Source organism: Lytechinus pictus, chromosome 6 (genome assembly GCF_037042905.1).
Source record: "Lytechinus pictus isolate F3 Inbred chromosome 6, Lp3.0, whole genome shotgun sequence".
Taxonomy (NCBI): domain Eukaryota; kingdom Metazoa; phylum Echinodermata; class Echinoidea; order Temnopleuroida; family Toxopneustidae; genus Lytechinus; species Lytechinus pictus.
This window is the reverse complement of record NC_087250.1, coordinates 860,763-884,300: the sequence shown is the minus strand read 5'-3', so window position 1 is coordinate 884,300 and position 23,538 is coordinate 860,763. Positions and strand designations below refer to the sequence as shown.

At 37.2% G+C, this 23,538-nt stretch overlaps 1 protein-coding gene across 1 annotated transcript in view; it reads right to left on the bottom strand.

Moving 5' to 3' along the window:
* The window catches only part of LOC129263617 (1,4-alpha-glucan-branching enzyme-like), a 40,369-nt gene extending 18,326 nt beyond the window's left edge, over positions 1-22,043 (bottom strand). Inside the window, exons 1-6 of the mRNA XM_064100640.1 lie at positions 21,921-22,043; positions 14,126-14,295; positions 13,357-13,472; positions 11,894-12,164; positions 9,703-9,793; positions 8,833-9,042 (exon numbers count right to left, since the gene is read on the bottom strand). Of these exons, the coding sequence (XP_063956710.1) occupies positions 8,833-9,042; positions 9,703-9,793; positions 11,894-12,164; positions 13,357-13,472; positions 14,126-14,295; positions 21,921-22,033 (971 nt within the window). The 5' untranslated portion in view covers positions 22,034-22,043. The remainder of the gene's footprint in view (positions 1-8,832; positions 9,043-9,702; positions 9,794-11,893; positions 12,165-13,356; positions 13,473-14,125; positions 14,296-21,920) is intronic.
* Positions 22,044-23,538: the final 1,495 nt, after the last annotated feature.

Here is a 23,538-nt window from a genome sequence, read left to right as displayed (position 1 = left end):
GGTAGTTACCTGACCCCATAAACATAGGCCAGTTAGACACCAGAACCAGGTTTAAAAAAAGCCTCCAAATAATAGGATATGGCTAAAAATGTGATGTACGTATATATACATGTATGTGATATTTACATGTAAGTGTAATTTACGTTGCTGGTTTCACCATGTACATCAGCTGACAAGGAATCAAATTCACAATCTAATTCTAAACCTTTGAAGCTCATTTCTTTGACACTTAAGTATATATACAGGCCTTGTCATATGCCATGGTGGTCAATGCATAGTAATTCATCACATTATTAACATTCAAATCGTTCAAACAAAGGAATAAAATATATACAAACATAGAAGAAAGGAACGCCAGGGACATATCTGAGTAACAGAACAAGCAGGGCATACATAAATAACATAGATTATATTAACATAATAGCGTATACAATACATTACTATAATTACCCCGAATCAAAGTATTAAAACAAGCATGAAATTATTATAAAGAAGTACAGTATGTAGAAGAAAAACGGGAACTAAAGCAGTTGAGAAAAGAGAGGTAGAAATAAAAGAAGGGAGAGATGGTACATACAAAGGTGAAATAAAAAATAGAAGAGAAGGAATGAGAAAGGGGGAGAGTAAAAGAGAGAGGAGAGAGAGTGAGAGGGTGAGGGCTGGTGGGAGAGAGAGGGGGGGGGGGGTGTGAGAGAGAAAGAGAAAGAAAAACAACATGTGACTTCCAAGGCATTACATAAATTCAAATGATTGCACAAAATTATACCCCGACACAGGCAAATGACCAGATTACGTTTCTGTCTTCCTTGGATACATATAAATGGATATTTGTTTCCCTCCACACATCATACACTCTCAGAAAGAAGAAAGAAAAAGCATTGGGCTGGTCAACACATGAATCCACCAACCGCTGGGCAAAGATAATTGCACACGAAAAGAATGCATTTTATCAATCAACAGTCGGAAGGCCCATACGCCCACCAACGGCAATACATTGAACAAAATATCCCCGAGAGTGTATTTTTTTGTCTTACGGTATTTGGTTATTATTACATTATTACATTAGTGGGGTTATGACATTCCCATACGGGTTCCTCCTTGGCCGAATATATTACAAATGAAGAAGTGATGGCAAGTGACGCAAGTTTATCCCGAAAGGTCTTAAAAGGCACTGGTTTCCCACATAACGAGAGAAATTTCTTCAGCTTTTGTGAATTGTCGTTATTGATATAGCCCCTGGAACCTATTTCTATAGGAAAGAAAAGCACATCGAAACCATTGGCTTCTATGTCCGAAATCATAGGTGCATATTTATTTGATTTTCGTTCATTTGCCCTGATCAGATTTGTTTCGAAAGGAACCGTGAGTTCAATAATTGCAAGTTTCTTATCCCGTTTCCGAAATATGCACATATCTGGGATTAAGTCTGTTTGGGTGCATTCAAGAGGTACAGTAGACCGGACAGACCGCGCGTCACCTGCGAGATCACTTTGGATGACAGGACCCGATACAGATTCACTGTGCGCATCAATACCCGACTTGGCGACCTCAACGATATGATGTAATACATTGTTGTGGCGCCAAGTGAAACGGCCTTGTTCCAAGGCAACTGGAAAAGGCTGGATATAGTAGACCGGCCAAAAGTAAAAAAGTGCTCTAGATAAGGATTCGACGGCAAAATTTGTTAATGCTTGGCATCCCAGCTAAAAGTCTTGCAAAAATACCCAGGAATAGCGTACGGCCGGATGCCAAGTGCAATTTTGCGTGAAAGTGTCATTTTTAGCGTAAAAACTGAAAGAATGTCGAAAATCACGCATTTTGATATTTTGACGGATTATCATCATATTTTTTATTATCTTTGATATGAAATTATTTTTATTCAGAGTTTCAAATTATAAGTCTCATAAATATGCATTTCAAATTTGAATATTACACACACACATATGGCACAGGGAAACATAAAACCGCGATTTCCTCAAAATAACAGTTTGTGAAAACTATCAATAGTTTGAAGTTTTTTTACGCAGCTTAAATTCTTCGATTTAACTGCGTTTATCCATCAAATGTATAGTAAATGTCCTAATGTCACAAATATTAAAAGAATTTTCAAGTAAGATGGAAGATATCTCACTTTATGTTATCCGAAAGGAGACAATGTGCATTTTACCAGGTGCGCATTTTGAAAGAAAAATTGAAAATACCGTACATTATGTACATAATTACATGTATAAGTACATACTAAAGCGAGTTTTTAATTACATGTATAAGTGTATTCTAAAGCGAGTTTTTAATTGGATAGCACAATTTGTCAATTCTTTGCATCCCAGCTAAAAGTCTTGCGGAAATCCTGAGGAATAACGTACGGGCGTATACCAAGTGCACTTTTGCGTGAAAGTATCATTTTTTGCGTAAAATTTGAAAGACTGTTGAAAATCACGCATTTTGATATTTTGACGGATTATCATCATATTTTTGGTTATCTTTGATATGGAATTATTTTTATTCAGAGTTTTAAATTATAGTCTAGTAAATATGCATTTCAATTTGGAATATTGCACACACATATATGGCAATATGAAATATAAAATCGTGATTTACTAAAAGTAATAGTTTGTGAAAACTATCAATAGTATAATGTTTGTGTTCCGCATCTCAATTTCGTCAATTTTAGCGCTAACCGAATAAATACATAATAATTGTTGTCATGGCACATATAGTGAAAACAAATGTTGAAATAAGATGCAAGATATATCATTTTATGTTATATATGCGAAAGATAACAATGTACATTTATCGGATGCGCATTTCTGATAAAATACAAACAGCGCACAATATTACATCTATATTATATATTGCACATACTAATATTAATCAGTGCGATACTCGTCATGATCTTATATAGGATTATGTTTACTTTTGTAGAGTTCGATCTTCTTGCTATTTCCGCGAATTAATTGGTGCTGAACGTAAATCTACCTGTGCCGATATTCATAAATAGGTCTGATATTTAATTTGCCGTTACCATGGTAACATTAATTTTGTAGGAATATCTATATCCAAAACCATAGAAACAGTAGCCGTACCTAGGATTTTCCACAGGGGGGGGGGGGCAAAACCGTCGGCCAAAAAAATTTACAAGCAAAAAAAAAGGTCTTCAAGCTCGTCAGGGGGGGGGGGCAAAAAAGGTCTTCAAGCTCGTCGGGGGGGGGGGGGGCATGGATACGTCTTTTGCATGGGTTGGGACTCGTCAGGGGGGCAGACTGCCCCCTCTGCTCCCCCCGTAGGTACGCTAGTGCATAGAAAATATACATGTATGAATAAAACGATCGAATTAGCATTTTTAAACTACTCTGTCAATCTACATTTTACTTCAATTATTGGATTATCAAAGTCTAAAAAAATATGGCCGTTACCACGGCAATACCTATTTTTTGTCTCGCCTGCATGCATAGCAGAGCAGGACTAAAGGAGCCACTTTTCCGGCGGAGGCGACGGTAGTTTTGATATAACAGCGTCATATTAACCTTGAAATCTTAACCAAGGTTACGTTTTCGAAATTTCGATACAACTTTGAACGTATAGAAAAAAATTAATGACACTTATAACAGTATTCAGGTATTACTGATCGTCTTGCACAAGTTTTGGATCACATGATTAAGGTCAAAGGTCATTTAGAGTCACTGAACTTTGGCCATATGGGGGTATTTTTTCTTAATGTCATCATAACTTTTGAATTTTATTGATCCAGTTCATGATTAAACTTGAATATAAGGGTATTAAAGTATCATGGATCATTTTGCACAAATTTCAGTTCACATGATCAAGGTTATACGTCATTTAGGTTCGATGAGCTTATTATTTTATTATCACATGAATGGCGCTTTTGTGAATAATTATTAGTTTCAGTTGTTTCCAAAGTTCTGCTGCTATAATTATTATGTGAAAATATGAATAATAAATGTTATTTGGTCTTTTGCATTGCAAGTTATAATTTCCATTCAATTCATTTTGCTTCATTACAGTTTTCGCGTTTGCTAATATCATAGGTCCATGCTGTTATATCGTAGTCTAAGACGGGGGCCGGACAGCCCGACCCTGGGCAGCCCTAGACATACATGTATGTATTGCCAATGCCAATTTGGGAAATGCAATCTATATATTAGAATATCTGCGCTGGACGCTGGTCATTAGCCTTTAGATTTGTTTGTCATAATGGTCGTGCGACTGCATTTCCCAACATGGCAATACATGTGATGAAATGAGCTTTAAGAATTAAAATGTGAACTTAAAGAACCTACTCTTTTAGTATTTCAAACATCATTCTCCACAGATGAAAACTCTTAGCTCATGCAAATTGTTATTGACCGATCTATTTTAATTTCTGGTCTAATGAACTGTTCAATTTATTAACTGATCAAAGAGACCGCACTTGCATGAAACAACGCCTTCTACATTCTAAAATTGGGAAAATGAGCTACGGACACTGACATAAGCCTTTTGAAAGAAGATGCATGGAAGTGAGGGGGAGGGGAAACTTGCCCCCCCAAAAAAAATCAAGAAAAGGCATAAAACAACAGAAGCAAAATAATAGAAAGCTTGTTAGGGAGGGGGTCATTTAGTTATTTATTTATTTATTCTTTTATTTATATATTTATACATATTTATTTATTCATTATAACCTCAATTGAATGTAAATATTGTAATTTTAAACATTTTTTTTTTAAATTAATAAACACAAATTCTTCCCTAAATTAAGGCTTTTGCTTAAAAGACTTGGTCAGTCAGCTCACTCGCCAGCAGCGTAGCTAGGATTTTGTCAGCAGAGGAGCACGGGGGCGGGGCTTGGTATTTTGCAGGGGGTACCAAAATAGATTGATTCATCAAGTATTTATTATTAAGTACATATTAGCTTTATTCTCACAAGCACGATTAAGTATCTGACAAGGCCCATTTGAATAATGCGAGCGCGAAGCGCAAGCATTTTTATAATATGCCATGAAATTTAGAGCTGAAAGTTAGAAAGTTACACAATTCGTAAGTGTAATCACGAACATTATTGTAATGTTAAAAATTTCAGTAATTTTTAATATTCTGACGTGAAAACGGAGCATTTAATACATATTTAAAAAAAAATGATATATAGGCTATTGATGCCAGCCCGAAACGCAATCTGATTTTTATATTCCAATCCGTAAACTGGACATTTTGATGACGTTTTGAAATAAAGAATGTTATGTATCTGTTTTTTAAAAAATCCAGCACAAGCCGAGCTTGCTTTTTTTTTAATTAGAAACGAAACATTCGAAGGCGCGATAGCTCAATCGGTAGTGAGGGGGTTTCGGATTCCGGTGGCCTGGGTTCGATTCCCACTTGGCGCGCTAGTGCCAAGTATGGCATTTAAATGGTAGTAAGGCATTTTAGTCCTATAGGTCCCTCGGAGAGTACCTTAAGCCATCGGTCATCTGGTTGCTTGCTTAGAAGCATTCACGCTTTCTTAGCAAATGAGGTAAAACAAAAATCGTCAAATCATGAACAATGATCAGTATCTAATTATAGCATTTGATGCGAGCGCGAAGCGTGAACTGAAAATGTCGAATTAAACGAAGGATTTTAAACATGTTTTTAATGTAGAAAAAGATGAATATCTTACTTAACAAAAACGTTAGCGCAAAAGCGCGAGCTAAAATTGGGAGAGACTAAGAGCTAAAGATTGGACATACAGTATTCACATTTATTTAATAATTAACTGGATGCGACTGGATTCTGAGAAGTTGACACTTCAAGCAAGGTTTTTTTTAAACAGATAGCAAGTTGTTTATCTCATATATTAATGCCAGCGCGAAGCTCGAGTTGAAAAATTTATTTGCCATCTTTTTGTAATCTCGTGTAGGGTGCCTATCTCACTAAACCACAATAAAATATACACTCGAATCGCGAGTAGAATACTTTGGGTATATTACAGCGGCGTACCCAGGATTTTCCAAAGGGGGGGGGGGGCAATTTTTTGGAGGATATTTCGTCCGCGAAAAAAAATTACAAGCAAAAAAAAAGGTTTTCAACCACAAATAAAGGATTTTGTACCAGAAAAAAAAAATCGTCAGGGGGGGGGGGGCAGTCTGCCCCCCCCTTTACGCTAGTGGTATATTATCTTGAAAACGGGATACTTTCAGCTCCATGTAATCCTTTCGGACACTACACATGACCTTAGGCAGCGGGGGAGGGGGGGGGAAGAGGCAGTTGCGGTCATAAATTTTGTAACTCGTTTTAAGTATGTACTTATTCATGTAATTATGTTAATAATTTACAGTATCTTCAATTTTACATTCAAAATGCCCCCCCCCCCCTCCCCGCTAAATTTTGCATACCCCCTTTCGGAAAATATTTCTTCCATCTTACTTGAAAATTCTTTTAATATTTGTGACATTAGAAACGATCGATATTCAATAGATGAACCAATTTAAATCGAAGAATTTAAGTTGTAAAAAAACTTAGAACTATTGATAGTGTTCACAAACTTCTATTTTGAGTAAATCACGATTTTTTATGTCGTATTGCCATATATGTGTGTGTAATATTCCAAATTTAAATGCATATTTAGTAGACTTATAATTTGAAACTTTGAATAAGAATAATTCCATATCAAAGATAATCAAAAATATGATGATAATCCGTCAAAATATCAAAATGCGTGATTTTCGACAGTCTTTCAGATTTCACGCTAAAAATGATACTTTCACGCAAAAGTGCACTTGGCATCCGCCCGTACGTTATTCCTCAGTATTTCCGCAAGAATTTGAGCTGGGATGCAAAGAATTGACAAATTGTGCTATTCAATTAAAAACTCGCTTTAGTGTGTACATATACATGTAATTAAAAACTCGCTTTAGTATGTACTTATACATGTAATAATGTACATAATGTACGGTTTTTTCAATTTTTCTTTCAAAATGCGCACCTGGTAAAATGCACATTGTCTCCTTTCGGATAACATAAAGTGAGATATCTTCCATCTTACTTGAAAATTCTTTTAATATTTGTGGCATTAGGACATTTACTATATATTCGATTGAGAAACGCATTTAAATCGAAGAATTTAATTTGCGTAAAAAACTTTGAACTATTGATAGTTTTCACAAACTTATATTTTGAGGAAATCGCGGTTTTATTTTTCCCTGTGCCATGTGTGTGTGTGTAATATTCAAATTTGAAATGCATATTTATGAGACTTATAATTTGAAACTCTGAATAAAAATAATTTCATATCAAAGATAATAAAAAATATGATGATAATCCGTCAAAATATCTAAATGCGTGATTTTCGACATTCTTTCAGATTTTACGCTAAAATGACACGTTCACGCAAAATTGCGCTTGGCATCCGGCCGTACGCCATTCCTGGGTATTTTTGCAAGACTATTAGCTGGGATGCCAAGCATTAGCAAGCATTAACAAATTTTGCCGTCCAAAGTATAAAAAATCGTTTTGGCCGGTCTACTAATATATGCAGTGTAGTATGTACAGTGCATTGTACACCGTATAGCCCCTATGGATAAATTACATTTTCTTTTATTTGATAAGATATATTTCGCAAATATGCGTAAAACCCAAGTGGAGGAATAAAAGCAATATAGCTATATGAAGCTGCTTGCTATTGTTGACCTCGTATCATCTAATATCCCAGAACCCCAGGATGATAAAACCCAATTTTTTGGCTGAAAAAAGGCTACAAAAATTGGAAAATTTAGGTATAATTACCTTTTAACTCTACAAATAATGGTTTAAAAGTACTAATTATAGGAAAAACAAATTGCCTGCCCCCCAAAACATATGAATAGACACCAAAACCAGAGAAAATGACCACCAAATAAAAAAGTTGTGGCCAAAACTGTGATTTTGGGGGGTTTTGGCGGCCATTTTGGATTTTGGCCTGGCACACTTTTTTCTCGGACCCGAGACAAAAAATATTGTCATTTCATGTTGAGATAAGGTAAAAGGAACACAAAAAAACTGTTCCCACAATAAAACCAAAAATCACCCATTTATAGCCCACTCCTAATAATACAAAAGAAATAGTGAGTGGGTGACGTCATCAGTCTGCTCATTTGCATACCGACAAGGATGTGCATTTAACCGTTTTGTGTTTTGTGAAATTAAGCGAAACTGTAAAATGTCATAACTTTCTTATCTTAAATCCGATTTTGATAAAATTGTCAGTGTTATGCTTGTTGGATTTTTCTCCTTTTATTCAAATAAACTTTTTGTTGGGTAGGGCTTGTCCTTTAAGTCTCTTGCAAATAATGTACAATTAAATCCCCCCCCCCCATGGTTCATAAATTTCTTCCACCTTTAAGTGTTCATTGAAGGGAGAGGTGTTTTTATTAAAATGGATACATGAATATAGCAGTCTTCTTAATTGTTAATTAGTAGGGGTATTGTGGTATTATGGCTCAGTGGATTAGCCTCCGGACTTTGAACCACAAGGTCCGGGATTCGAATCCCACCATAGCATTTATCTACATTTGCCACTCTCCACCCAGGGTAGTAAATGGGTACCCGGTATGAAGGAATTCCTTGAATGCTCGAGCATCTGATCAGTATAGCCGAGCTAAAGCCGGGGTAATAGTATGCAGTGATTGGAACATTGTAGTAAGCACAATATAACTGTTACATATTATTAAGCGGCTATTATTATACAAATATTTCAGAAAGTAATCTTACCTTACTACAATATACAATTAAGTGTTTGTGAATTGTTTGAAAGCTAACCTTTTTTCACATAACGCTTGCATTTATCATGGAGCCCCCAAAAATAATTTGATATCTTCTACTTACTTGTTGTAATCAAAGAGTCTACTATCCCACAACATATGACGTCCTCTAGTTCCAGAATGAAAGTAACAGCTATCTGTACCATCAAAGTTATTCAGACCATCTAAGACGTTGTTAGCAGCATGACTGTGAACCACATCTAAGAATACATAGATTCCCATACCATGGGCGCTATCAACCAATCGTTTCAAACCCTCTGGGTTTCCACAGCGACTGTCAGAGATAAAAAAAGAAGTTAATTTAACATTATAAAAATCTCACATAAAAAGATCCTAATCTTTGACATGTAATATAAGGATAATAAAAAAAAAGCAAAATCAAATTCCTGCAGAAACTTTCAAGATATCTCTGACTGTAAAATAAATCAATATTATCTTTGTTTTGTTTAATTTACGTATCGCATGTTTAGATTTTCTTGATTTATCAAAAGCAAGTAAAAACCCTGAGATGATGATAGACGAAATAGAACAACATCACATGATGTAGTTTGACCAATCAGTGATTAGTCTTAGCAAGAGGTACTGTATAATATGATCTATTGTAATTGTTTTTTTTTACTTGACAAGCAAGGAAAAAAATGTTGTCATTGCTAACAAAAGGACCCGGGGGGCGTTTCATGAAAGGACTTGTCGGACGTTTTATCCGACAAGTCCTGTTTTATCCGACAGTTACTATTGTAACAGTGACTCTCAGCCAATCATTATCAAGGAAAGTTGTCAGATCTGACAACTTGTCGGACGAAAATGTTGATGAAACGCCCCCCTGGTTGCATTCTGTGAAGAACAATTGACAAGCAAAACCAAAAACAGTCATAATCCTAGCACCAAACTTAAAGTCACCCAATGTAAAGAAAGAGTAGAAAAATGTACATACCTTGAAGGAGCAAAGAAGCTAGTAACTTGATAACCAAAGCTAGCATAAAAAGCATGTTCCATAACGGCCATTAATTGAATAGCATTGTAACCTGCAAAACAAAATATTTCATCAAATTGACAACAAGTATTTTTATTATTGTGCAATAAATACTTCTAAGGTTTATGTATCTGAAATAGAGGTTAAAAGAGAATAAAAATTTGCAAATTTTTATGGAAAAAAGAGATTTTGAGGTTTCAAAATGTAATGCACCCAAGTTTTTTTTTTTCAAGAAGCACATTTGAAAGAGCATTGAAATTCTATCCTCTCCAATTAGGGCAACTTCATCTAATCTTAATCAACTTTATCATGCCATAGAACAAATTTAATACATATTATATTTCAAACACAATTTTAACATGCCTTGTGTGGGTATTTTTTTTATAGCACCAGTTTGAATGTATACTGAATGGGAATCAACTCTCTCTCATGGTATTACCTCCAAATAGCGATAGACTGCAAGCTTGACACAAAGACAAATGTTGCATTACTGCAATTAAACAGAGTCCCTCCAAAAAATTGTCATACATGTATCAATTAAATTCCCCTATAACTCAATTTTGGTATCATCCATAAGTTTGTTAAAACCAACAGTTCATTCCATGCAAAATATTCTTTATGTTTATATTGTTTTTACATTATCATTTGATTTATGTTCAACAGAAGGTTGGGCTCAATTACAAGGTAATTGATCAATTATGTAACTAATTACAGTTTTAGTAATTGTCATTGTAATTGAAATTTTGAAAGGGAAATTGTAATTGGAAAAAAAAATGAAATTGAATTAAATTACTATCAATTACTTTTGATATCATTCAATATTTTAACAACAAACTTACTGAATTTGTGATTTAATTTAATAACCTTTTTTTCATGTCAAATGCTTCAGCATCAAAGAGAGTAACAAACAGAATCTGTGCTTTTTAACCCAAACCTTCATCTTGTCAGTATCTCTGTAACTTATAATTGTGTTGAAATAGGTGGTACTATGCACACAATTTAAATTGATTTCATTTACGACTTTTCTGGAAAGTGATTGAAATTCTAATTGACGAAAGTAATTGGTAATTGTAATTGAAAAAATGTAATTGCAATTGAAAATTTCTTCAATATGTTAATATTGTAATCGAAGAAAGTACATGAGCCCAACCCAACACTATAGTTGGGCATGTATTTAGTGAATTAACACTCTGGAACTTGGAACAATCCAATTTCATATGATATGATCAAGCAGATAATCCTTGTCCTTGGTAATGTGTAAGAGCTCTTAATCCTTATATCTTGACTCTTTAACCCTAGGGGGGGGGACTGACTTTTTACTTTTGAGTCTTTCGCAACTTTTTAGACCAGTTTTGTGTCATCCGGGTACGCAGTTCTGAAATCACACAACATTATGTAAGTGCATGTCAGACAAAAAATTGCTCAAAAACGTGATTTCGTGGAGAAGTCAATGCAAATTGTGTTTACCACCAAAGATCATAAATGTATTATTATTTTTACTTTTGCTGGTCTAAATGTATTTATTTTATGCTGCTTACGATCTCAGAAGAGTTCCCAACAAATTTCATTGAAAAAACAATGAAAAACAAAAGGTCCAAATAACAAAGAAATGCATAAGAAATTGCAAAAAACAATACATAAGAAATTGGTCTGATATCGCAATTTTTTTCATGTACACTTGCTAAGAACACCAAAAAGAGTTTTTATACCAAAAATTAGAAGATTTGGAGCTTTATTTAGGGAGTTAGAGGGAAAATTATGATTTCTCAAACTAATTTGCAAAAATTAGCATAATCACTTAATAGCAGGGCCTGCTGGGAGAACAGTTTTCGGAACTGAAGTGGCTACCCTGGATAAATATACCTTTATTATTATTATTATTATAGCAATTTGCATGAAATATATTACTATGCAATTTTGTAGATTATGTCCCAGAACCTGCGTGCCAATTCTTGGCATTTCGGCCAACGGCTGAGATCTCAAAAATAAATGAACTCCAAAAATACCCTGGCCTAGATAGGGTTAATCCTAGGTAGAACATTATCAGTGAAATGATGACACCTTCCCTACTATATATATATACCTTGACTTTTAATCCTTGGTAGAACATTATCAGTGAAATGATGACACCTTCCCTACTATATATATATACCTTGACTTTTAATCCTTGGTAGAACATTATCAGTGAAATGATCATATGATGACACTTTCCCTTCCCATGATGAGATACCGACATGAGCTTCATAGATTCTTAGACCCTGACCGGTCCATTTAGGTTTAGGGTTCTTTGTATGATAGACCTGGTCCTGAGGTGGATCCCAGAATACACTCTGGTACAACAACGTCTTAGGGTCCTGGACTGCATAACTGGCCCAGGCTAGGTTCCGGTCCACAATCTCACCAGACATTGTTTTGATTCCAAGCTATGGAGGAAATACAAAAATAAACAGTCATGAAAAATGCCTTTTTGATAATGAATATTACAGTAGATGTAAGGCTACATTAATGACAAGCATCATTATCATCAGTGAATGGTGCACTTTGCCAGACTGATAATAATAATAATAACATGAGTAGAATTATTTCTTATAATTAATATTTTTAATGTAATTTTCATTATTTATTTATTCATTTATTCTTTTCTACTGTATAATAATTATACACGAGTCTCATAGAATCAATACGTTTGATATCAAAGTGACTTTGTGAGTAAATGTTGACGATGGTGGGGAATGCTGAGAAGTAGAGCTTGTAGTTTTCAATCCCCTCAATGTAGAGATAAATAAATTAATATATGAATAGAGCCGTGGTGGAATAGAGCTGTGGAAGAGCCGTGGTGTAGTGGTTCTGACTCTCGCCTTGTAAACAGAGGGTCGTGTGTTCGAATCCCACCGCGGTCTAGCGTCCTTTGGCAAGGCGTTAATCCACACTTTGCCATTCTCGACCCAGGTGCTAAATGGGTATCCGGTAGGATGCGAAAGATATTGTACGTTTGAATTTGCCAGCGCCATTATGAGGCTGCGATGAATGCAAGGAATGCTCCCCAGGGAGTGGAAATTGTGCACTTTTCGTGCGGGATTGAAATGAATCCAATGACCGGGGTAATAATATGCTGTAACGCGCTTTGAGCCATTCTGGGAAAAGCGCTATATAAAAATTGGCTATTATTATTATTATTATTATTATTAAATATGTAGAACTATAATTAATATAAAATATATAATAAAGTTAGTAGGAAGAGAAATCATTATAATCATTATCATCATCATCATAGCTCTCATATCTGTTTAGCTAAGATCCCCATTAGACCTTGGAGTAAAACTCAAACAATGGATACAATGTACATCCAATCAGTGATTAACCGTACTACTTTTTACACTAATCAAATGTTCGCCAGGTGTTGATTAATGATTTAAGAAATTTGATGATCAAAAGTACATGGTTAAAATGTATTATTTTGAAAGTAAACTCTACTTACCTCAAAATTAAGACCGGTCAATAGAATTAATTATTAGAAAAATATTTAATTTTAACTAAGAATAATTTTGTGTTCACATGATAGATTTCATTTGATTAAGATCCCTATCACCATTTTATCACAAACCCCAATCTTACCTTGACGATTGTGTTATGAGGAATAGGAGATGAACCATCAGGTTTACTGGGTAGAGTTATTTCCCATTTACCAAAACCAGTGTTCTTAAGAGGATACTCAGTACTGGACCAACCATCTATCAAGATAAATGAAAATTGAAATCCCATGAATAATACACTAAACGTGCTCCCTCTTTCTCTTCTTTTCCTTCTTTAAATGCAATTTTTGCTCTTTTATTCCCTGCAATGAGTTCTATTATTTTTTATTTTTTCCTCCCTTCTTTTCCTTCCTCCCCTTCTCCTTTTTCCTCTTTATTTCTTTCTTTTTTCTTCTTCTTCTTCTTCTCCCTCTTCCCCTTCATCTTTTCTTCTTCTTCTTCTTCTCTTCCTCCTCCTCCTTCTTCTTCTTCTCTCTCTTCTTCTTCTTCTTCTCTTCCTCCTCCTCCTTCTTCTCCCTCTTCTTCTTTTCTTCTTCTTCTTCTCTTCCTCCTCCTCCTTCTTCTTCTTCTCCCTCTTCTTCTTTTTTTCTTCTCTTCCTCCTCCTCCTTCTTCTTCTTCTCCCTATTCTTCTTCTCTTCTTCTTCTTCTCTTCCTCCTCCTCTTTCTTCTTCTTCTCCCTCTTCTTCTTTTCTTCTTCTTCTTCTCTTCCTCCTCCTCCTTCTTCTTCTTCTCCCTCTTCTTCTTTTCTTCTTCTCTTCCTCCTCCTCCTTCTTCTACTTAAACATACTACTACTTCCAAGACACATACAATCATATAAAATTCCCTGTCTTATTTGAATCAAGTACTCACTGAATTCTCCTTTAAGATAGACAGCTTCAGCTCCTGGTGCCCACTCCCTACACCTCACTCCCCCATCATCCATCCTATGAAGGCCATGTGTCTTATACCCAGCTGTGAACTCATCTAAGCCACCTTCATTCTGCTCTATTGAAGCTAAGATCTGCTCAAAACAGCCATACCTGCAATAAGAATTGGGTAGTATAACAGCAGTAGTGTAAGTGTAATGAGCTAAGAAATTTGAGGGGACCAGACATTGCGCATGGGGAAAAATTTCTAAAAAGCTACAAGTGAGCGAAGCAAGAGAGCAAAATTGTTGACCTTATTAAAAAAATATAGTTTTGTGATAGATTTTGATATTTAAATTTCATAAAATAATATTATACTGCATCCCTTTCCCTTTCCTTTTTTCTCCGGCTTTTCTTGGTCGGGAAAATTTTGAGGGCCATACCCCCAAGTCCCCCATCTGGGCCCTTTTGAGCATTTTGGGGGAGAAAGAAATCGCCCCGAGCCCCCGTGGAATTCTTTTCCCTGACGCCTGTGTATAGCAGGAAGATTAAGATTTTAATGATCAGGGTAGACTAGCCACAGCATGTATCATTATTTACTCATGTTCACCATACTTCTTGATCAATTCTGTTTCATATGACATTGATTTTTAACATTTGCATTAGGCCTATAATGACAATTTATACATTTGATATTGCAATGATTCAATGACTATAGGCCTATATCACTTGTTGCGGTCCATTGATTTAGCAGTCTTTAAACACATAGGACCCATGCGCCAGAGCCCAGGCAGGTTGGTCTTCCATTTTACCAATAAAATTTTAGATTAACTTCTTGCAATGTACTTCAGGTTCTTCAATCAAATCTTTATACCATAAATGGATAAAGGTGAACACTGATTTGTATGCTCAAGCTGCAATAGAAAAATCATGACAAATGATCGACAAACCCGACAACAGCTCTTTGGAATAAAAATTTCAGAATTTATATCACATACTTCGCGAAGCTTGTATGCTGATTATAATATTAACCCTAAAAAGACTGGGGGGGGGGGGCTGATTCAGCCCCCCCCCTCGACTTTTTTCGCGATAAATCTGTAACGCGGAAAAGCTGGCGCCGCGCCATTCCACGACTTTTTTCTTTCAAGTCTTGCGCAACTTTTGACACCAAATTTGCGACGCCCGGGTACGTGGTTCCGAAATTACGCAACATTTTGAAAGTGCATGTTGACCCGAAATTGCTCAAAACGTGAATTTGTGTACAAATCCAATGCAAATTGTGTTTTTAGTCAAAATTCATAAATGTATCATTATTTTCAATTTTACTAATCAAACTCAATTAATTTCATCTTGTTTATGGTCAAAATAAAGTAGCGGACAATTTCCATTAAAAAAACAATAAAAAACAAAAAGTAGAAAAACAAAGAACAAAGCTGAATCAGCCCCCCCCCCCCCCAGTCTTCCTAGGCAGCAAAATAGCCCAGTCTATTTAGGGTTAAGAACACCCTGTTTGTTTAATCACATGGGGAATTAAGCAGTAATCAAGGAGGGTTAGGAAGCCTCCATCATTACGAGTCCTATGACCTTTTTGTCATCCATTGCACAGGGGGGATGCCGTTAAGCCAGATGAAGTCTTTGCGAAGCATATCCCTGACCGATATAGACTGATTTCTCGGTCTATAACTTGACATTGCCACTGGGCATACTGGCACTGGGTGGACTACCACTGGGGGGACTAGCACTGGGTGGACTACCACTGGGGGGACTGGCACTGGGTGGACTACCACTGGGCGGACTGGCACTGGGTGGACTACCGGTGGACTACCACTGGGTGGACTACCACTGGGTGGACTACCACTGGGCGGACTGGCACTGGGTGGACTACCACTGGGTGGACTACCACTGGGCAGACTGGCACTGGGTGGACTACCACTGGGTGGACTACCACTGGGTGGACTACCACTGGGTGGACTACCACTGGGTGGACTACCACTGGGGGGACTGGCACTGGGTGGACTACCACTGGGCGGACTGGCACTGGGTGGACTACCACTGGGGGGACTGGCACTGGGTGGACTACCACTGGGCGGACTGGCACTGGGTGGACTACCGGTGGACTACCACTGGGTGGACTGGCACTGGGTGGACTGGCACTGGGTGGACTACCACTGGGTGGACTACCACTGGGTGGACTAGCACTGGGTGGACTACCACTGGGGGGACTGGCACTGGGTGGACTACCACTGGGCGGACTAGCACTGGGCGGACTGGCACTGGGTAGACTGGTACTGGGTGGACTGGCACTGCCAGACAAACTCCTGCCAGTCCCAGTCTTCAATTTTCACAATAACAAGAATAAAGTCTATAGAGCAGGGCCCGCTGGTAGAACAGTTTTCGAAACTGAAGTGGCTAACCTGGGTAAATAGATCTTATCATTATTATTATTATAGAGCTATCCTTGTGACTCCGGTCAGGACTAAATTTGAACACAGTGGTAAATCGCCCATTGAGTGTGCACAATGGATAGCCCAGCTTCGCACAGTGATTTAGAGACCACTGATTGGTTCATTACGCAGATCACTTCATGACTAGTGATCGCCAAAATAATTCATTTGGACCGCATGCGGAAGTTAGCGTTAACGATATCTAGTCACATTGTCTATGCGTGAAATGGTCTTGGCTTGTGATCGGATCGGTCCAGCATCGATAAAAAATTATTGAGATTCTGCAATTTCATGCGACGCTCCAAACTCGGAAATCAATTGACTTTGTGAACATTGTGATAGATTCTACAAACTCTAATGAACATGGTTTAGCTCCAGGATATGTGACCTCCCTAATAAAACATTGTTTTATTTCAGCAATGTGTAGTAAATAGCTTAATTGGATGAGCCTGCGCCTACAGTGTATGAATGTTTTCAACAGAAATATGGCTCAATATTACCTATACAAGGCATTTTAGCAGAAAAATAAAAGTCATATTTTGCTTGCTACTTTCAATCCGAGACCAACGAGGTAAACATTTGCCATGTTGCCCTCCCCGGGCATTGCCCATACGAATCCTGTACAAAACAGAGGGCAATATTGGCCATATTTCTACCAATGCGCTTGCGCAGTAGGAGCCGAATTTGATCGCTAATTTCAGTATTTGAAAAATCTGGCTAGAACCAGTTTATGAACCAACGCATTGTAGATTTCTACGCGTTAAGTGTATGTGTGTGCCATGCATGATGCGTGACTGCAAGGTAACAATTACGTCACAATTGCTTATTAATGATTACTTTGCCAAGGTCATGAATAACCTGAAATCAGAAGTAGTGATAAGCAAACAGGCATATAAATTGTTCCAAATAGTAGCTTGAAAGTTGAATTACACATTGTACAGCCTTAGGTAATAATAATGACTGGCTCTTCTTTCGGGAAACATCAAATATGTCGCCCTTAAAAGAACCATATTGCCCTCGTCTAAAGACTCGGGCCAATATGATTCTGTTGCGGGCGACATATTTGATGCTCCCCTCAAGGCCAGTCAATATTATGTAAATATTAATGCATTGGATCATCAATACGGCACCCCCTAGGTCGAACATCAATTTGGCGCCCCCGTGGTCAAACATCAATTCCGCACTCCCCCCCCCCCTGTCAAACATCAATTCAACGCCCCTCACCAGGTCACACATCAATACGGCACCCCCGCCAAACATCGAATCGGCACCCCCCCCTGCCAACAAAAATTTGCTGCCCCCTCAGTCGAACATCAATTTGGCCCCCCTAGGTCGAACATCAATTTGGCACCCCCAGGTCGATTGCATCAAATTGGCACACCTGATGTTTTATTTCCTTTTTTCCTCTCTTTTCCCCTCTTCTCTCCCTTTTCTGTCTTTCTTTCTCTTTAAATTTTAAGAATTTAAGTTTAAAATACTGGTAATCTACTTCATTCTCCCCCTTATTTTTTCCTTTCCTTTCTATTTCTCCCCCTTCCCGAGTTTTCTTTCTCTTCTTTTTTCTCTTTCATGTCTTTCTTTCCCAGCTCAGTTTCCCCTTTTCTTTCTATAGGCCTAATGCCTCTCTTGACACTTTCCTTCCTTCCCCCCCTTAACCCTTTTGCCTACCGGGGGGCTGGGGCTGGGCCCCGCCCCTCCCCAGAATACATTAGGCCATGAGAAGTAAGGTATTAGATATGCGTTCGAAAAATTTTCAAATGACACGAGGCTTTTTTTCATTATTCATTATCTAGCGGGCGTGTACATTTTGCTTATTACATGATGTCATCCAGCCACTGCCGAGAGCCAATTTATGAATGAAAATATAGTAAGCATGCGCATTGCAAGCCTTCCATTGCCCCACACAGTATTCCACCAAAACAAGTGTGCAATTCTCTATCACCTCGTACCAAAATCGACCTAGAATTTCACTTTCCTATATTTTATATGAATTATGAAAGGTATTCTCGGAGGATCTATTTTCTCACCGATACCGCACAGCCACAGGTAAGTGAATTTCGATTACTTCTTGCTTTTCGGTCAAAATCTTACGAATTAGCGTCGATATGGCATCGTGTTCGTTGGAGTTTGTAGAGTCTATCGCAACGTGTACAAAGTCAATTGATTTCCTGGTTTCGGAGCGTCTCGTGAATATGCATGAATTGCCGAGTCTCGATAATTTTTCGATCGATACTGGAGCGATCCGATCACGAACCAAGACCATTTCCCGCGTAGACAATGTGACCGGATATTGTTATCGCTATCGATATTTTCGCACGCAGTCCGAAGGAATTATTTTGGCGACCACGTAGTCATGACGTGATCTGCGCGATTGGCCAATCAGCGATCTCTGATTCGCTGAGCCGAGACAGTATCTGTTGTAGTTTTTTTTGTACAGTCTATAGTCTAGACAATTTGCCACAGCTAGCTAGCTGTGCGAAGATCGAAGGTGCGCTGCAGTGGCAGTGGTATACCGTATGCACGTAGTAAGTGCGTATTTACTGCCCTGCGATGATTTGGAACTTGTAATTTCGTGATGGAGAGCAAGTAAATGAATTTTTTTTTTAAATAATGAAATTTTCATGTGGGAGGTTTAATTTAATTATACTTTTGGAGCATGCGGGCGGTGGACGCAAATCTAAAAACTTTCATTCTCTTGGCCTTACTCAAGTTACTGTCTGATTACATGCATGAATGAATGAATGAATCTTTATTTCGTTTCAATTCCAATATCAAGCAACAACAATAACAACAGTAGATTATTGGGATACAAGTAAATAGCAAAGAACAATAGTAAATAATTACAGGATAATATACATAATACATGCACTACTTTTTATGGAACATTAATAACACCCATGAGAACAGACGGAAATGAAACGTGGTGACCTACTAAGAAGCTTAGCTTGTGGGCCATAGGCCACCAGAATGTTAAAAAAATTATATTAGCAATCATTTTAAAACATCATAGAACAAGCAAACAAAAAATTTGAGTAAATAACCAAAGTACAGATATACAAATACAAAAGATACACTAAAAAGTAACAAAAAGGTGAAATGCAGAATGCAAACATTCTATTAGACCTAAAGTATAAGAATCTAAAATTCAAAAAGAAGAAAGAAAAGACGAAAATATAAAGAAAATAGGCAGAGCTCTATTTTTGCATAGATAATTGTGGGAAGAATACAATTTATAAAGTTAGACGAGATATAACAAGCAGGCATTCGTTTACTGATTTAAGTATTTCTTCAGTAAATCGGTCTTTAACTTGTTTCTAAAAACACTAAGGCTAACTGTTTTCTTCAATGAAGAAGGAAGGGAGTTCCATAATTTTGGCCCTGTATAAACGAATGTATTTAGCCGAAAACTAGTTTTGACCAATGGCAAGTGGAGAAAAGAAACTTGTCTTGTATAGTAAGAATGGATTTGGTCATTTCTAACACATAATGAATCAAGGGCAAGTGGAAGTTCTCTTTTATTTAATTGATACATAATGCAACCAAGGTTGAGATCAAATATGTCATGTAAATTAAGGAACTTGTTTTCATAAAACAAAATATTTGTGTGAGATCGTGAACTTACTCCACATACTAGTCTAATTACCCTTTTCTGGACTTTAAATAACCCATCTAAATGAACTTTAGCAGCGTTACCCCAGGCAAGGATGCAATAATTCAAGTAAGGCAAAATGAGAGTTGAGTACAACATGCATAAAATATTTTTTGGGAATATACTCTTCAATGAATGACTCCTGAATTTCTGGAAAGAAGTTTACATAAATAAGATATGTGAACTTTCCAATTCAGCTTACTATCAATGTGTACCCCAAGGAATTTTGTACTCAAGACTTCAGTAATCTGAACATCACTGATTGTAATATTATCTGGCAATGTTGCTAGGGTGTTGCTGAATAACATGTAGTTTGTTTTAACAAGATTTAAGGAAAGCCTGTTAGCAATGATCCATTCGTTAACAGAAATCAATTCAGAATTGATAGTTTGCAATAAATTGCAGGGGTTCTTTTCAGAAAAAAATATGCTTGAGTCATCTGCAAACAGGATAAATGAAAGGATTTTTGAAGACTGAGGGAAATCCTTAATAATGAGAAATAAGATAGGTCCAAGGAGTGAACCTTGTGGCACTCCACATGTAATTGACTGCATAGTAGGCCTATGGCATAGAAGACTAATAACACCATTTAAAAATACAAACTGTTTTCTATCAGAGACTAGAGGTAGCTCTTGAACCACTCCAAAACCTTACCCCGGTGAAATTGAATGCCATGATTTTGCACACCCAAGTTAGTAACCCAACTTAAAATCAAAATGATCACCAACGTTCTGGCATGGTTGTGGATTGCAGTCATATCGTCGACGGTCATCCGAACCGTCGTATCAGTCAATTTTGGTCAAATAATCGATTTTGAGATTTTTGCAGAAAATTAAAGTACAAGTCCTACTCTATTCATTACTAAATTTCTAGGCAGCAATTTATTTTATTTTATGAGATATGAGAGGATTCTCACGGCGATGCCATACATTTTTTTAATAAAATGCGAAAATCCCATTGGAAACGTGTACCGTGACAGAGCGATACGACGTTTTGACTGACCGCGATTTCAATGCGCGCGGTCAGTCAAACTGTCGTATCGGCCACCTGCACTGCATTGACTTTGCACGTGAAAAGCGATACGACGTTTTGACTGACCGCGCGCATTGAAATCGCGGTCAGGGTTGTTGAATTCCCTATGGCGTTTTTGCACGGGGGAAATCTAAACCGCTCAAACCGAAATTACAAGCATGTAGCTCATTTGCGATATTTTCTCTGATCCTTGCTTTTGTGTAAAAATAAGGATACCATTGTCAAGTAATTGTCTTGGTCTTTCCAACCATGTATTTTTCGAGCAATGAATATGTTCTACGGCTGGGGAACTAGATGTGAAATTTAGAGTAAACTTTGAAGTCGATTTTCTCTGAAATGGGTTTGCACCGTCGTATGTGTGATACGACTGTTCGGAAGACCGCCGACGATATGATACAGTGCGGTGCTGTGTTATCTCGCCAGTGACTAAGGCTTAGCCGACGCGATGGTCGGGCCGGGGGCTGGCGCTGGCCTGGGAGGGAGTCGAGGTCTCGCTCGGTAAACCCAGGGAAGCGGAAACTCCCTTGGTTAGCTCGGTTGCTGCACCCGTACTCGTTTGTATGGTACGAGTTTTGCAGCAACCAGTACCACGGTTAGTCTAAGAAAATTCAGAATTCCATGACATAAGAAGGCCTAAGCTCGAAGACTTAACTGGTTGGTGACAAGTTACATACCTCCTTCTTAACTCTCTCTGGTGACTTGATAAATAAGGATCTACTTCGAGTAATTTTTCAAGTTTCGGTATGACTACGTCGTCAGCTTTCACGAGCATGCCATTCACAGCCATTTTGCCAAGTGAAAACGCCCTCTGGCGCCTAGCTCCGTAATTCTGTCTAATACTAGCAGAAAAATTGCAGAAGGCTTGAGAAAAATCCATCTAATTAATACAGTTATTAGAATTTCAATAATTTGATTTTAGACGTCGAAAGCCAGCAGCATTCATACATTGCGAATGTTGATTTATCAATGAAATGAAATTTTCTCAGAAAATATAAAAAAATAGACAAATCATGAAAGAAAACCAAAATAAGTCATCAGGAACCATTATTCTTTTTTCAAAAAATTATTATTCATGTTCTATAAGGGTATTGAAGTAAATTCCATGCAGCTAGGTTGCCACCTTAGCAACATTGGGCTGTTTTTTTTTAAGGGCAAGTCAACATATGCGGCGGAAGCCAAAAAATTTAAGGGGGTCCACCTGAAATTTAGGGTTGGACACAGGTAAAAAAAATTATAAGCAAAAAAAAAAGGGTTACAACAGAAATTTTAGGGGGTCCGTCAAATGTAGGGGGCAGGACCCTTTTTAACAGAATGAGAAAAATCCAACAAGTATGACTCTGAAAATTTCATCAAAATCGGATGTAAAATAAAAAAGTTATGACAGTTTTAAATTTCGCTTAATTTCTCAAAAAAGTTATATGCACATCCTGGTATATAATGCAAAATAATGATCGGACTGATGACATCATCCACTCACTTTTTATTTTGTATTTTATTACATGAAACATAGGCGGATCCAGCTTCTGGCGAAAGGGGAGGCGCACCGCCGAGCGGCGCACACATTTTCACCGGCGCCGTAAAAAAAATGTTGAAAAAGGGGTAAAGTCTGACCCTGTCAAATGCTCTTTTCAAATGTAGGATTTCTAGTCATGCCATTTTGCATGACCACAAGACTCGAAAATTTGGTGCACATCTCACATTTGCACATTTTTCATAGTTTTCATGAAATGTTAAGGGAAAAAAATAGTTTTTCACAACAGCAGATCGCGAATGTGCCCCCCCCCCCCTTCCCCCTTGCTGCGTATACGACCATTCCATGAAGTCCACTTAAACATATCTCATTATAACAGAAAATATTCATCAATTTAAACATATAATCTTTCTAAAACATATACATGTATAGAGAGAGATTGAAAAACTTATTAAAGAAATAAACAAGCAAAAAGTAACACAAATTATGCATGTTATGTGCGATTTCAAAATCTCGTGTATTAACCCTTTTTATTGCGATGAGGCCAATACTTTTGTATATTAATAGAGATACTAGTTTTTTTTACTATATGTATATATATATCATATACACAGGGGCGTCGATCCTTTTTTAAGATTTGGGGGGGGGGGCAAAATCATGAATCAACTTTCCAAAGGCGCTCGATATCACACAAAACAAACAAACTCACACAAACACACACACACATATGCATATATAAATATATATTTATATCACTCATGACATAGAAACACATATCTCACCAACAAATTAATGCGAGCGCGAAGCGCGAGCTGAATTTT